Source organism: Macaca fascicularis, chromosome 19 (assembly GCF_037993035.2).
Source record: "Macaca fascicularis isolate 582-1 chromosome 19, T2T-MFA8v1.1".
Taxonomy (NCBI): domain Eukaryota; kingdom Metazoa; phylum Chordata; class Mammalia; order Primates; family Cercopithecidae; genus Macaca; species Macaca fascicularis.
The window spans coordinates 14393037-14407691 of record NC_088393.1 but is presented as its reverse complement, the minus strand read 5'-3'; the positions used below and the strand labels follow the sequence as shown (position 1 = coordinate 14407691).

General features: G+C 57.6%; 1 protein-coding gene across 10 annotated transcripts in view; it reads left to right on the top strand.

Annotated features, from left to right (window-relative positions):
• Positions 1–14655, top strand: part of RFX1 (regulatory factor X1) — a 47126-nt gene that overhangs the window by 21264 nt on the left and 11207 nt on the right. For 3 of the 10 annotated variants that reach the window (XM_074026123.1, XM_065536233.2, XM_074026124.1), the window contains 8 exons: positions 2051–2160; positions 2376–2459; positions 3404–3511; positions 4956–5072; positions 6120–6215; positions 6583–6912; positions 7592–7686; positions 13511–13895. In XM_074026123.1, coding sequence (XP_073882224.1) covers positions 2059–2160; positions 2376–2459; positions 3404–3511; positions 4956–5072; positions 6120–6215; positions 6583–6912; positions 7592–7686; positions 13511–13895 — 1317 coding nt within the window. In that variant the 5' untranslated portion in view covers positions 2051–2058. Of the gene's footprint in view, positions 1–2050; positions 2161–2375; positions 2460–3403; positions 3512–4955; positions 5109–6119; positions 6216–6582; positions 6913–7236; positions 7451–7591; positions 7687–13510; positions 13896–14655 lie in introns of those variants that run through there. The other 7 variants (XM_074026125.1, XM_065536236.2, XM_074026126.1 and 4 more) reach the window with 4 other exon arrangements.

Below are 14655 nucleotides of genomic sequence, written 5' to 3'. Positions count from 1 at the left end.
GGCATGGTGGAGGGTGCCTGTAGTCCTAGCTACTCAGTGGGCTGAGGCAGGAGAATCACTTGAACCAGGAGGTGGAGATTTCAGTGAGCCAAGATTGCGCCACTGCATTCCAGCCTGGGTGACTGTGAGACCCTGTCTCAAAAAAAAAAAAAAAAAAATGAAAAGCTCTTTTTTTTTTTTTTTTTTGAGACGGAGTCTCGCTCTGTCGCCCAGGCTGGAGTGCAGTGGCCTGATCTCAGCTCACTGCAAGCTCCGCCTCCCGGGTTCACGCCATTCTCCTGCCTCAGCCTCCCGAGTAGCTGGGACCACAGGCGCCCGCCAGCTTGCCCGGCTAGTTTTTTGTATTTTTTAGTAGAGACGGGGTTTCACTGTGTTAGCCAGGATGGTCTCGATCTCCTGACCTTGTGATCCGCCCGTCTCGGCCTCCCAAAGTGCTGGGATTACAGGCTTGAGCCACCGCGCCCGGCCCATGAAAAGCTCTTAACGTCAGCCGGGCACAGTGGCTCACGCCTATAATTTCAGCACTTCGGGAGACAGAAGCAGGTGGACATGCTTGAGTCCAAGAGTTCGAGACCAGCCTGGGCAATATAGCGAGACCCCCATCTCTACTAAAAATACAAAAATTAGCCAGACATGGTGGTGCATACCTGTAGTCCCAGCTATTTGGGAGGCTGAGGCAGGATAATTGCTTGAACCCCAGGGGACAGAGGTTGCAGTGAGCTAAGATCATGCTACTGCACTCCAGCCTGGGTGACAGAGCGACACCCTGTCTCAAAATACAAAAAAGCTCTTACTGTCTCTGGCTGTCCAGAGTCTAACATAACACCTAGCGTGCCAGAAGCAACACTAGTGTGTGCAGTGATAACTCCTTGCCCGTGGCCCTTCAGTGCTGCCGGGGGTTGGATAAACCCCTCTAAATCCACAAGAAAAATGCGCCTGGGACCTTGGCTCCTTGGCAGTGGAGGAAGGGCAGGTACATGTCCACCCCCAGCCCCACCTCGGCCTCTGGAGCTGCTGGGGGTAAACCAGGTCACATGGAGGGGATGGGATGGATGGCGTCCCAGCTGGGGTGAGGGTCTTCTAGCCAGCACCTCTTGGGGACACTTGCCTCTACCCCCAGCACCCCTGCTAATCACTTAGCAAGATGTGCATGAAATTTGACCTGTGCCTGCCCGATAGCGTCTCCGGGTACCAACCTCCCTCCTCAGCCCGCAGCGCTGCCCCAGCCCCGCGAAGGCCCTGCTCTGCTGGGGAGGGGCGTGTTTTCCCAAGAGGGCAGGCAGGCTCTCCGCATCCACCGGGGGGATTAGCGCCCCAAGGTTGTGGGTATAAAGCCACCTGCACACCCTGCTGTTCTATAGAGGCGGGCAAGGAGCAAAGAGGAGCAGGCAGGCCCCCCTGGACGGACAGACGGACAGGGGGCGGGTGGGGCGGTGGGGGACGAGCACCATGTTCTATGATTGCCTCTTCTCAGCTGCCTGTCAGCGTGAGTACCTGCCTCCCCGACTCCAAGCCCCTTGTGGTCCCCACCCCACTGAGGACAGAGGGTCGGGGAGGGAGGACTTGGCCACAGGCTAGCAAGACCTTCCAGGGACCGCTCCTCCGAGCAGCTTCCACTCCTGGGAAGTCAGGGGTCACCCCAGAGAATGTGGCCCCAGCGCCTCGGTCCTTCCAGCACTGCCAGGACCCTGGAGTGGACAGTCAGTTCCCTGCCTATCCACAAGTCCCGTCTGCTGGGAAGGGCCCAGCCTTCCGGGTCTTGAGCATCATAGCTCTTCAGTCACCCTATCTGGTCTGGCTTCAGGATGAGGAAAGCTGATGAGGGCTGCTTCCAGGTATTAAGGATCCTCGGTCCTGCAGGCCCCAGCCCACTCTGCCACGTGGGCCCCTGATGGGTGCAGTCAGGGCTGGCTGGGGGTAAGCAGGGCTTGGAGGGGCCTGACCTTGCTGGGGGTTGGCTTCAGGCTGCATCTTCCCCTCCAGGTGGGCTCAGGCTTAGGCTGGGGGCGGGGACAGCAGGCAGAGCTGACCTGGTGGCCCCTCCCCACAGAAGGTGCCATGCGGGCCAGCGAGACGGTGTCGGAGGCCAGCCCCGGCTCCACTGCCAGCCAGACCGGTGTTCCTACTCAGGTGGTTCAGCAGGTGCAGGGCACCCAGCAGGTAGGATGTGGCCCTCCCAGGGGGCGGGGGAGGGCCTGTGAGGGGGGCAGTGCAGGTTGCGGCCTTGGGGGCCTCGCCTCCCCTCCCTGCTTCCTGCTGGAGCCATCTGCTCACCTGTTCTTATCAAGATGTGCACAGCAGCCGCCCGCCACCCAGCCGCACCAGGCCTCCCTGGGGGAAGCGGCAGCTCAGCTCCTCCTGCCTTGTCTCCACAGCGGCTGCTGGTCCAGACAAGCGTGCAGGCCAAGCCGGGCCACGTGTCGCCCCTCCAGCTGACCAACATCCAAGTGCCCCAGCAGGTAAGGCTGGTGTACCTGGTCCCCACCCTGGAAGGCTCCCTCAGGGTGGAGGACCAACCCCTGTGGCAAACCAGGATCTGTCCTCACCAGGATCGTAGGAAGACGCCCCATCCAGGGGCTGCCCTACCTCCTGGCTCTGGGCAGTCACCTCCCCAGGGTGAGACATCAGGCAGGGGCCATCGGGGACAGAGGAGCTGCAGGAGCCATCTCAGGAGAGAGAATAGGATGTATAGTTGGGAAGGTGGTTTACGGGTCCAGCCTGGTGTCCTGAAGCAGAGAACCCAAGGCCAGGTTTCAAGTCAGGAGTCCATAGCCAGCACAGGGTGGTCTGTGCCCCAGAAGGCTGCACATGAGGTGCCAGGCTCACCCGTTTCTGAATGATCAGCACAGAACTGGACAAAGTGCTGTCGGGTTTTGCAATGGCTCGGTCTCGGCTCGCTGCAACCTCTGCCTCCCAGGTTCAAGCAATTCTCATGCCTCAGCCTCCTGAGTAGCTGGGATTACAGGCATGCGTCTCCATGCCCCACTAATTTCTGTATTATTAGTAGAAACGAGATTTCACCATGTTGGTCAGGCTGGTCTCGAACTCCTGACCTCAGGTGATCCGCCTGCCTCGGCCTCCCAAAGTGCTGGGATTACAGATGTGAGCCACCGCACCCAGCCTAGTACTGTTGGGTTTTAAGGATGACAGCACATTCCACATGGCCTGACAACAACTCCGGCTCTGCCACTTCCTGGCTCTAGGACCTCAGATAAGCGCCTTTGCCGTCCTGAGCCTTGGTGTCACCCTCTGCGAAGCGGGGGCAGTAGCTGAACTTCATCAGGGCTGTCAGGGCGATTCTGTGAGCTAACAGGCGTGAAGCACTTAGAATGTCGCCTGGCACTGCTCAGATGCTCGGTGCTGTCATCAGTGATCTGCCCTCCCTCTCCCTCCCTGGCTCCAGGCTCTTCCCACGCAGCGTCTGGTGGTGCAGAGCGCAGCCCCAGGCAGCAAAGGTGGCCAGGTCTCCCTGACGGTCCACGGTACCCAGCAGGTGCACTCACCCCCAGAGGTAAGTGGTGGTCCTGTCAGCCGCCCTCCCCCCGATGTCTCCCCAGGTCAGCAATGTATCCCTATAGTATATTTGGGGCTCCCTGCCCCCGGCCAAGCCTACTTGCTCCTCCAAAGTCCTGCTTCCCTCTTCACTCCCAGTACGACGCCCTTCTTGACCCCAGGTAGGGTGGCTTAGCTGCCCAATTCCTGGATCTGCCAGCTCTGAGCTAAGCGGCCGTGGAGCTCTGCTCTGGGAGAAGGAGGTGATTTCCTGGGTTGAGATGGCCCTGGCAGCTCCAGCTCAGGGAACTGCATTTGAGAAACAAAGCGGGTTCCTCTTCCCTCCGGAGGGTGGGACAGTCTCTTCTAGGAAGCCTCGGACCACAGGGTAGATTCTGGGGACCCCACCACCAATGAGGGTGTTGAAGCCAGGCTGTGGATGCTGTCTGCATCAGGAGCTCGGGGGCAGATGGCTGGCCCGGCCGCTTTCTCCTGTGGGACTCTGGGCAGGCCTCTGAGCTTTGTTTGGTTTTTGAGACAGAATCTCGCTCTGTCCCCCAGTCTGGAGTGCAGTGGCGCAATCTCAGCTCACTGCAACCTCCAGCTCCTAGGTTCAAGCGATTCTCCTGCCTCAGCCTCCTCAGTAGCTGGGATTACAGGCGTGCGCCACCACGCCTGGCTAATTTTTGTATTTTTAGTAGAGACGGGGTTTCACCATGTTGGCCAGGCTGGTCTTGAACTCCTGACCTCAGGTGATCTGCCCACCTCGGCCTCCCAAAGTGCTGGGATTACAGGCGTGAGCCACCACGCCCAGCCCCTTTGAGCCTTCTGCGCCCCCAGTTTTCTCTGTGTCAAACAACTAATGGTATCAACTACCCCTCAGCTTGCGGTGGGCATTACAGCCTGAGGCACAGCGGAGCTCAGAGCAAACACAGTGCTCCATGGCCAGCCTGCCTGGGCTCAGCCCTGCGCCTCACCGCCTACAGCCGTGTGACCTGGGGCTTGCCCCTTCCCCTCTGCCCCTCCACTGGGAAGTGGGAGTGCCGTGAGATTCCAAGGAGTACATTCAGAGCACTCAGTGCAGTGTCTGGTGGGAGTTGGCCCAATATCACACCAGAGGCTGCTGTCATTGCTATAACCTTTGAGGATCAGCCCCTGGAGAGCGTCAGAGGTGCCGGGGGCACCACCCACCATCAGCCAACCTTGCTGGGGAGGGTTAAACCCCCATCGTTGCCAGGAGTTGACTGGGGCCCTTGCAGGGAGTAGGCATTTGGATGCATGGGACGCAGTCAGTTAGCAGCCTGGGTGGTTGGGATAGGTCCCCACAGGCTGCCACCCTCCCCAGACAGCTCTCCTGAGAAGGGTGTGTGTGAGGGCCCGGGTGTCCCAGAGGGAGTGCGAATCCACCCCAGAGAGGATGCGAACGCACCCCAGCGGCACTCCTGTGTCTCCTTCCCTTACAGCAGTCGCCGGTGCAGGCCAACAGCTCTTCCAGCAAGACGGCTGGGGCCCCCACGGGCACGGTGCCACAGCAGCTGCAGGTCCACGGCGTCCAGCAGAGTGTCCCCGTCACCCAAGAGGTGCCAGGCCAAGGCGGGCAGCAGCTCGGGCCAGGGGTACCGGCCAGGCAGCCTCTGCAGCCCCCCATGACTGTGCCTCTGGCCTATTAGAGCCCAGCCCCTGTGGGTCCAGCCCCGGCCTGCCACCCTGGCCTTTGATAAGCATCTCTCCCTGTTTCCAGACTCAGCATCCTGGGGCTGGAGGATGGGGGAGCCGTGGGGAGGAGGAAATTGGACCTCCTGGAAGGAGACTGGGGCATAGTGGGCCAGGGGAACCACTTGGAGAAACCACCTGAGCCTCTTTGGGCCCATTTGCCTGAAGGAAGCCCTGAGGCCACATCCTGGCTCCTTCTGGGCAGGGTTTCAGGGAGGGGACCCAGTGCCCAAATCCACACCCAGCCTCTGCAAGGAGGCAGAGCCCTGAGCCGGCGCAGGTTAAGACACTGGGACTGTGTGCCACCTGGTTGTTACCAACGAAGTTGAGGGGTTCCCAGCCCCTTGAAAACAGATGAAATCCATGGACCCTTTCCCAAGTGTAAACAGAAACCCTGTCCCAGAGAATTCACAGATACTCCCCTGCCTGGCGCTAGAGCCCCCCAAACCTCCAGACCTGGGTCCAGGCCCCAGCTTCTCCACTCAGCACCCTCTTCCACCAGCCTCTGTCCCTGGCTCTGCACCCCTAGGATAATCCCCGCATCCCCACCACAGCACAGAAGAGGGCAGACAGTTGACATGGGGGGTGGGGTGGGGACGAAAGATAACCCAAGGCCTTGCCTGCGGGTTCTTGGCACAGCTTCAGGGGCCTGTAGGGAGAGGGGGCGGAGAGCAGAGACCCCGCAGTTAGTCCCAGGTTCAACTCAGCCCTGCCGCTTCCTGGGAGCCTCACTTTGCCCCTGTGAGTAGGTACCCATTAGTAATGGATCCAGCATCCTCCTTGCTTGGCTGGAAAACGGCAGCCTCTTGCTTACGGCCTGCTGTGAGCTTTACAGAAGGTCGCCCGTGCAGGGGCTGGGTGGGTTGACGGCCATCGTTGCCATGGTCATCTTAACGTTGCCTTTCCCCTCCCAGAGGTCTGTGGTCCAGGCCACTCCACAAGCTCCCAAAGCCGGCCCGGTGCAGCCGCTGACCGTGCAGGGCCTCCAGCCAGTCCACGTGGCTCAAGAGGTGTGTGTCTCCCCCTCCTACCCCAGGGGCAAAGGGGCTGGTCCCGGGCTGGGGCTGGGGAGTGCAGGCCCCTGAGGCCGCAGGGAGGGAAACGCCTCAGTGAGCTGCAGACCCTGCCCTAGATCCTTCCTCTTTCCTGGCCCCCTGGCAGCTCAGGGTCCAGGTTTTGCTAAGAGAGATCTGGATTCAAATCCCGCTTCTTTCTTGCGTGGCCCTGGGTCAGTTCTAACCCCTCTTCGAAACCCCGGGCGGCGGGGATCTTCCCTCGGGTGGCTGCGTGCGCGCTCAGCAACCCGGTGGGTGGAGGCCTGGAGCCCCACCCGCGGCCGCCCCCGTTGACCCCCCAGTGTCTCTGTTTGTCCTCCAGAGCTCAGGCAGTCAGTTTCCCGCTAGGAAGGCAGAGCAGCGAGATCCCCGGCCCACGCCGCCGCCGGAGCCGCCGCCCCGGCCGCCCGCGTGCAGCGGCGAGGCCCCGCAGCTAGGCAGCCCCGAGCCGCCGCCGCCCCATTACGAGCCGGGCGCCGAGCAGTGGGTGGAGCTGGTGGGCGTGCTGCCCCCACACCTGCTCCTGCCGCAGCAGAAAGTGGTCTTCGAGCCACTGCCCCGGCTCCCGGCCCGAGCCAGCCCCGACCAGAGGGTCAGGATCCAGAGAATCCCCCAGGTGCTAGTGTTCGGCACGGCCGCCACGGCCCTCAAAGTAGGTGGCGGACGCACGGGCGGGGGGCAGCGGGCGGGCGGGGGCGGGGGCGCCCGGTCTGGGCCGCCCACCAGGCCCCGCAAGCCCTGTAGACCCCACCTCCGCCCGACGGGTCGGTCTGGGGACCCGCCTCTGACTCCCCACCCAAGCCCAGTCCAGGTCCCAGCTCCGCCCCTGCAGACAAGGGTGGGGGGATGGAGGTTGGGGGACTCAGGCCCCGCCCCTAAGGCCCTGTCAGTGATTCCAGGTTCTGTCCCACCAACCGGGGCCCCAGGCTCCGCCCCTCACATCCTGTGCCCTGTTTCCAGGCCCCGCCCCTGAGGCCCTTTCTGTGGCTCCACGCTCTGGCTCCAGCGATAGTCTTGCCCCTGTGCCTGGGGTCCAACCTTCACGCCCACTGCAGGACCCTGTCTCGGGTCCCCTCCACTGCCCATCAGGCCCCACCCTTGCTGTCCCCAGTCGAAGCCGAGAGTCCCGGCTTCTCCTCCTGACACAGCTTTTCCTGATCTGATCCCCAGCCCTGGCCTCCTCCAGGGAGGTTTGTTGAGAGTCCGGAAGCCACGCTTGGGGTCCGGGAGCTGGGCGTCAGGGATAGCCTGGGTGGACACCAGCCCTTTAGAGGCAGAACTGTAGGAGCTGGCCCACGCCTGACCCTCCACGTGCCCTTCCTCTGCCCCAGGTGCAGCAGCTCCAGCAGGTGCCCGTCCCACACGTGTACTCCAGCCAGGTGCAGTATGTGGAGGGCGGCGATGCCAGCTATACGGCCAGTGCCATGTAAGTGAAGGGAGAGGGGTGGGTGAGGGAGTCGGGTCTGCCCTGGACCCTCCCCAGGCTCCCAGGACACCAGGCCCCAGTCCCAGCCCCCAGCAGGCCATCTGGCCTTCAAGGCCTCAGGTGACAGACACACAGGTGGGCACTCCCCAGGGGCCGCCACAGTCACGAAAAGTGGCGAAGCAGAGGGACCCTCGAAGGTTGGAAAAGGCACCCTGGCGTAGCTTGGGGCTTGGGAGTCAAATGAGCCTGGTTTTTAACCAAAAAAAAAATGGCCAGGCGCGGTAGCTCACATCTGTAATCCCAACACTTTGGGAGGCCTAAGTGGGTGGATCACTTGAGGTCAGGAGTTCAAGACTAGCCTGGCCAACATGATGAAACCCTGTCTCTACTAAAAATACAAAAGTTAGCCAGGCGTGGTAGCAGGCACCTGTAACTCAAGCTACTCAGTAGGCTGAGGCAGAAGAATTGATTGAACCCAGGAGGCAGAGGTTGCAGTGACCCGAGATTGTGCCACTGCAACTCCAGCCTGGGCGACAGAGCAAGACTCCATCTCAAAAAAAAAAGTAATTTGACTCTCAACCCTGTCCCATAGGGGATGCTGTGACCCGTTTCTTTGTTTCCTTCCAGAGATATTCTAAGAACAGAAACTCTAGCCCTCTACCCATTTTTTTCCTTTTTCTTTTTTTTCTTTTTTGAGACAGAGTCTTGCTCTGTCGCCCAGGCTGGGGTGCAGTGGCCGGATCTCAGCTCACTGCAAGCTCCGCCTCCCGGGTTCACGCCATTCTCCTGCCTCAGCCTCCCAAGTAGCTGGGACTACAGGCGCCCGCCACCTCGCCCGGCTAGTTTTTTGTACTTTTTAGTAGAGACGGGGTTTCACCGTGTTAGCCAGGATGGTCTGGATCTCCTGACCTCGTGATCCGCCCGTCTCGGCCTCCCAAAGTGCTGGGATTACAGGCTTGAGCCACCGCACCCGGCCCTTTTTTTTCTTTTTTTTTTTTGAGACGGAGTCTTACTCTGTCGCCAGGCTGGAGTGCAGTGGCATGATCTCAGCTCACTGCAACCTCTGCCTCCTGGGTTCAAGCGATTCTCGTGCCTCAGCCTCCCAAGTAGCTGGGATTACAGGCGCACACCATCACACCCAGCTAATTTTTGTATTGTTAGTAGAGATGGGGTTTTACCATGATGGTCAGGCTGGTCTTGAATTCCTGACCTCGTGATCCACCCGCCTCACCTCCCAAAGTGCTGGGATAACAGGCATGAGCCACCACAGTGGTCTCTTTTTTTCTCTTTTTTTTGAGACAGGGTCTCACTCTGTCACCCAGGTCAGAGAGAAGTGGTACGATCAGGGCTCACTGCAGCTCACGGGCTCAAGCAGTCCTCTTACCTCAGCCTCCCTAGTAGCTGGGACTACAGGTGTGCACGACCATGCTCAGCTAAATTTTTTATTTTTAGAGAGATAGGGTTTTGCCATGTTGCCCAGGCTCATCTCCTCGAACTCTTGGACTCAAGTGATCCTCCCCTCTTGGCCTCCCTAAGTGCTGGGATTATAGGCATGAGCCACTGTGCCCAGCCTCTACCCGCTTTTTTTGGTCAGAAATAGAGGCAGGACATTCCATCCATACCTTATTTCTTTCCTGGCTCTTCTCCCACGTGTCCTCGTGGATCCTGGTCACCCTCTTAGCTGCTGTGTAATAACCCCTGTACAGATGTAGCAGCCACGATGTCATCAGTCCCCACCCAGTGATGCGTAGGGGGCTTCTTCCCCTCCCTGGGTGCAGCACTAACATTCCTGTGTATGAGCCATGTCAGGCAGGTGCCACATCCTGGCCCCGCTTCAGTCCCAGCTCTGGCTCCTCACTGGGGGTCCTCCATGCCACCTTGCCTCTCCCATCTCCACAGAAATTGCTGCAGTACTAGAGTTACCGTTGGTTTAGTTTCTAGAGGTTTCACTTGGTTTTCTTTGCATTTGCGTGATTTTATTCGTCCCTGCCACATGTTCTTCTGGGGACAACGCTGGGATTGGTTAGCTCATGGATTGACTTAGTCCTAGAGTCATGATGCTGTGACCGACCCCAAGGGGCCTGGTCCAGGCACCTGAATTGTAAGGCTTGGTCCCTGGCGTCCAGCTACCTCACAGTTCCATCCGTTTCTTTCCAGTGCTGCTAATCTTTTCACTGTGCGGTTGAGCCAAGCTGGCAGGGGCCAGACGGGGCATTGCAAAGAGGAGCCTGGTTTCCGAGGGTTCCTGCTCCATCCCTGGTAGCGTCTCTGCTGTCTCTCCTTTGCCTGTCTGAATCCCTCACTCAGTGATCGTAGTGTGTGTGATTGTACCTAGTTCATCGTTGTTATCAGATTTTTCTGCTACAAGAAGTTGTTGGGGGCCACTCCTGCTGTCAACTGCCCACTCCTTCTGTCTCTCTTTCTGAGTGAATTACTGCGAGTTCCCAACCCTTTGCCAGCCCTATCCCCACCCAGACCAAAGCCACAGCCTCTGGGCCTCCATCCCTGGTCCTGTTCTGGGGGACATCCAGAGCCGCACGCATTCATTTATTCAGTCATTCAGCAACCATCTACTGAAGCAACATTTTTGCGGCACACGTTGCATGCTGGGTGCCCAGGAGTGAGCAGGCTGTGGCCCCCGCCTTGGAGAAGTGGGGGCACTTGCTCAGGTCATGTGCTCTTGGTGTCATTTTGTGTGGTAGACATAGGGCAGGACAGAAAGATCGAGAGCTGGACCTGGTATCTGACAAAGACCATGCTTCCATATCTCCTTCCACTGTGAACTCCCTCTCTTTGTTCACCCACAACCACTCGGGCCTGCATGGCTCCCTCCCCTGCCACCTTCAGAGTTTGAGTCAGGCTACCTCTTGACTGACCACGCTGTCTTTCTGGATGTTTAATTTTTTTTTTTTTTTTGAGATGGAGTTTCCCTCTTGTTGCACAGCTGGAGTGCAATGGTGCAATCTTGGCTCACTGCAACCTCTGCCTTCAGGGTTCAAGCGATTCTCCTGCCTCAGCCTCCTGAGTAGCTGGGATTACAGACGCCCACCACCACACCTGGCTTTTTTGTATTTTTAGTAAAGACAGGATTTCATTATGTTGTCTAGGCTGGTCTCGAACTCCTGACCTCAGGTGATCCACCCACCTTGGCCTCCCAAAGTGCTGGGATTACAGGTATGAGCCACTGTGCCTACCTGCCCCCCTTTTTCTTTTTCTTTTTTTTTTTTTTTTTTTGAGGTGGAGTTTCACTCTGTCACCCAGGCTGGAATGCAGTGGTATAATCTCAGCTCACTACACCCTCCGCCTCCTGGGTTCAAGTGATCCTCCTGCCTCAGCCCCCTGAGTAGCTGGGACTACAGGTGCCTGCCACCATGCCTGGCTAATTTTTGTATTTTTAGTAGAGATGGTTTCACCATGTTGGCCAGGCTGGTCTCAAACTCCTGACCTCAAGTGATCCACCCGCCTCATCCTCCCAAAGTGCTGGGATTACAGGTGTGAGCCACTGCACCTGGCCTAATGCTATGTTTTTCATCACTAGTACTTTGAAAGAGTTCAAAGATCAAAACTACGTCCAATGATGTTTAGTGAGATGGTGAGAGGTGCCCCTCGCCTGTCGCCCTCGATGGAGCCCTCCACGCTCACAGATGACAGACATGCATACCACATGCAACGCATTCTTTCCTGTTGTTCGGTCACACGGTCCCCACCCTTCTCTGCCTCTTATCTGCCCTGTGGTAGGTTCTGGAGCTTGTTCTTTCCGGGGACGACGAGCCCTGCCTCCTTCTCTTTCACCCCTGCGTAGGATTCCATCATCTTTTTTTTTTTTTTTTTTTTTTTGAGACGGAGTCTCGCTCTGTCGCCCAGGCTGGAGTGCAGTGGCCGGATCTCAGCTCACTGCAAGCTCCGCCTCCCAGGTTTATGCCATTCTCCTGCCTCAGCCTCCCGAGTAGCTGGGACTACAGGCGCCCGCCACCTCGCCCGGCTAGTTTTTTGTATTTTTTAGTAGAGATGGGGTTTCACCGTGCTAGCCAGGATGGTCTGGATCTCCTGACCTCGTGATCCGCCCGTCTCGGCCTTCCAAAGTGCTGGGATTACAGGCTTGAGCCACCGCGCCCGGCCCCATCATCTTTTATTTAACAGCCCCTTGAGGTTGAACCCCTGGTGGTTTTTATGCTTGTGACGATTTGCATCCTCAAGCCTGTGTCACCGGTGCCCATCCCATCACGGGATATCTGAAGGAGAGGATTTCCCATCCTGGGATAGGTAGCTTGGCTCAGGGGAAACATATCTGCTTTCCTGATGGTCTCCTCCAATCACAGCGTCGCCTTCTTTAGCCCCACCCCCTTCCTGCTTCACTCACTGGCTGATCACCTTCTGTTATGATCTCTCATTTACCTTTGCACATGGCTTCTTGCCTGTCTCCCCAACTAGACCGTCAACTCCTCCAGGGGCCGGGGCTTTTCATTCTTGTCCATTGCTGTGTCCAAAGTGTGTAAAACAGTGCCTAGCACACAGTAGGCACTCAAAGCACTTGCCAAATTTATTTTTTTAATGAAATGTGTAGCATTGCAAGTTCCCTAACCCTTAAGTTTTGTTTTGTTTTTTTTTTTTTAATTAAAAAGACAGGGTCAGCCAGGTGTGGTTACAGGCATGTGGCTCATGCCTGTAATTCCAGCACTGTGGGAGACTGAGGCGGGCTTATCACTTGAGGTCAGGAGTTCGAGACCAGCCTGGGCAACATGGTGAAACCCCGAATTTACTTAAAAAAAAAAAACAAAAATCGGCCGGGCACGGTGGCTCAAGCCTGTAATCCCAGCACTTTGGGAGGCCGAGGCGGGCGGATCACAAGGTCAGGAGATCGAGACCACAGTGAAACCCCGTCTCTACTAAAAATACAAAAAATTAGCCGGGCGCCTGTAGTCCCAGCTACTCAGGAGGCTGAGGCAGGAGAATGGCGGGAACCCGGGAGGTGGAGCTTGCAGTGAGCCGAGATCGCGCCACTGCACTCCAGCCTGGGCAACAGCGTGAGACTCCGTCTCAAAAAAAAAAAAAAAAAAAAAAAACAACCAAAAGTTAACCCGGTGTGGTGGTGTGCCCCTGTATTCCCAGCTCCTGGGTAGGCCGAGGCGGGAGGATAACTTGAACCCAGGAGGTGGAGGTTGCAGTGAGCCAAGATTGTGCCACTGCACTCTAGCCTTGGTGACAGAGAGAGACTCTGTCTCAATAAGTAAATAAATAAATAAGATAACAAAAATAAAAAGCCAGGGTCTCACTGTCACCCAGGCTTTGGTGCAGTGGTAGTATGGTTATAGCTCACTATAGCCTTGAACTCCTGGCCTCAAGGGATCCTCCTGCCTCAGCCTCCCAAGTAGCTGGGATTTCAGGTGTGCACCACCACGCCTGGCTAATCTTTATATTTTTTGTAGAAATGGGTTTTCACTATGTGGCCCAGGCTAGTCTTGAACTCCTGGCCTTCAACGATCCTCCTGCCTCTGCTTTCCAAAGTGGTGGGATTACAGGCAGGAGCCACCATGCCCGGCTGAGTTCCCTTACCCTTCTATTTTGATTTCCTAATTTCCGTAGTGGGGAAAGTGACTCCAATGCCAGAGGACTGGCTGCTTTGATGATTACATGAAATACTGCCCATCAGGCACTCAGGATGGTCCCCAGTCCATTGTAGGTGAATGCTAGGATCTGCTCCTTGCTGCAGGGGGGCTGCTGCTTCCCCAGTCCCCTCCTGGTACCCCCCTTCCTGCCTAGTCATGCACCTTGGCCCCCCATTTCTCATCCCCCTGACTCTACCCCGGCTTTACCTCTTTCCTAGCCGTTCCAGCACCTACCCCTACCCTGAGACGCCGCTGTACACGCAGACGGCAAGCACCAGCTACTACGAGGCCGCGGGCACGGCCGCCCAGGTCAGCACCCCTGCCACCTCCCAGGCAGTGGCCAGCAGTGGCTCCATGCCCATGTATGTGTCCGGCAGCCAGGTCGTCGCCAGCTCCACCAGCACTGGGGCTGGGGCCAGCAACAGCAGCGGAGGTGGTGGCAGTGGTGGTGGCGGCGGCGGCGGGGGAGGCGGTGGCGGGGGTGGCAGTGGCAGCACCGGAGGCGGCGGCAGCGGAGCAGGCACCTACGTGATCCAAGGTGGCTACATGCTGGGCAGTGCCAGCCAGTCTTACTCCCACACCACCCGTGCCTCGCCAGCCACGGTAAGTGCCCCAGCCTGGGCCCCAGAGGAGGCAGGTGGTGGTGGGTGGTGGGCACTAGAAGCCCAGTCCATGACAGTGGTTACCAACCACCGTTAGCAGGAGCCTGTGTGGCCCCCAATGAAGAGCACATATGCAGATGTCCTGGGATTGAATGCTGTGTGGCCTCAGATAAATTACTCAGCCTCTCTGGGCCTCAGTTGATAGGCATGAACTTCTTAAAACAATACTACAGAAGTGTCTATTGTTGGCTGGGTGCTGTGGCTTACACCTGTAATCCCAGGACTTTGGGAGACCGAAATGGGTGGATCACCTGAGGTCAGGAGTTCAAAACCAGCCCAACCGATATGGTGAAACTCCATCTCTACTAAAAATACAAAAATTAGCCGGGCATGGTAGTATGCACCTGTAATCCCAGCTACTTGGGAGGGTGAGGCACGAGAATTGCTTGAACTTGGGAGGTGGAGGTTGCATTGAGCAGAGACTGCGCCACTGCACTCAAGCCTGGGAGACAGCGAGATTCTGTTTCAAAAAAAAAAAAAAGTGCTGTCTATTCTTTTTTTTTTTGAGACAGGGTTTTGCTCTGTCGTCCAAGCTGAAGCACAGTGGTGTAATCGTAGCTCACTGCAGCCTCAAACTCCCAGGCTCAAGTGATCCTCGCAAGTAGCTGGGACTATGGGCGTGCACCACCGTGTCTGGCTAATTTTTTTGTTTATTTAAGACGGAGTCTCGCTCTGTTGCCAGGCTGAAGTGCGATGGCGCA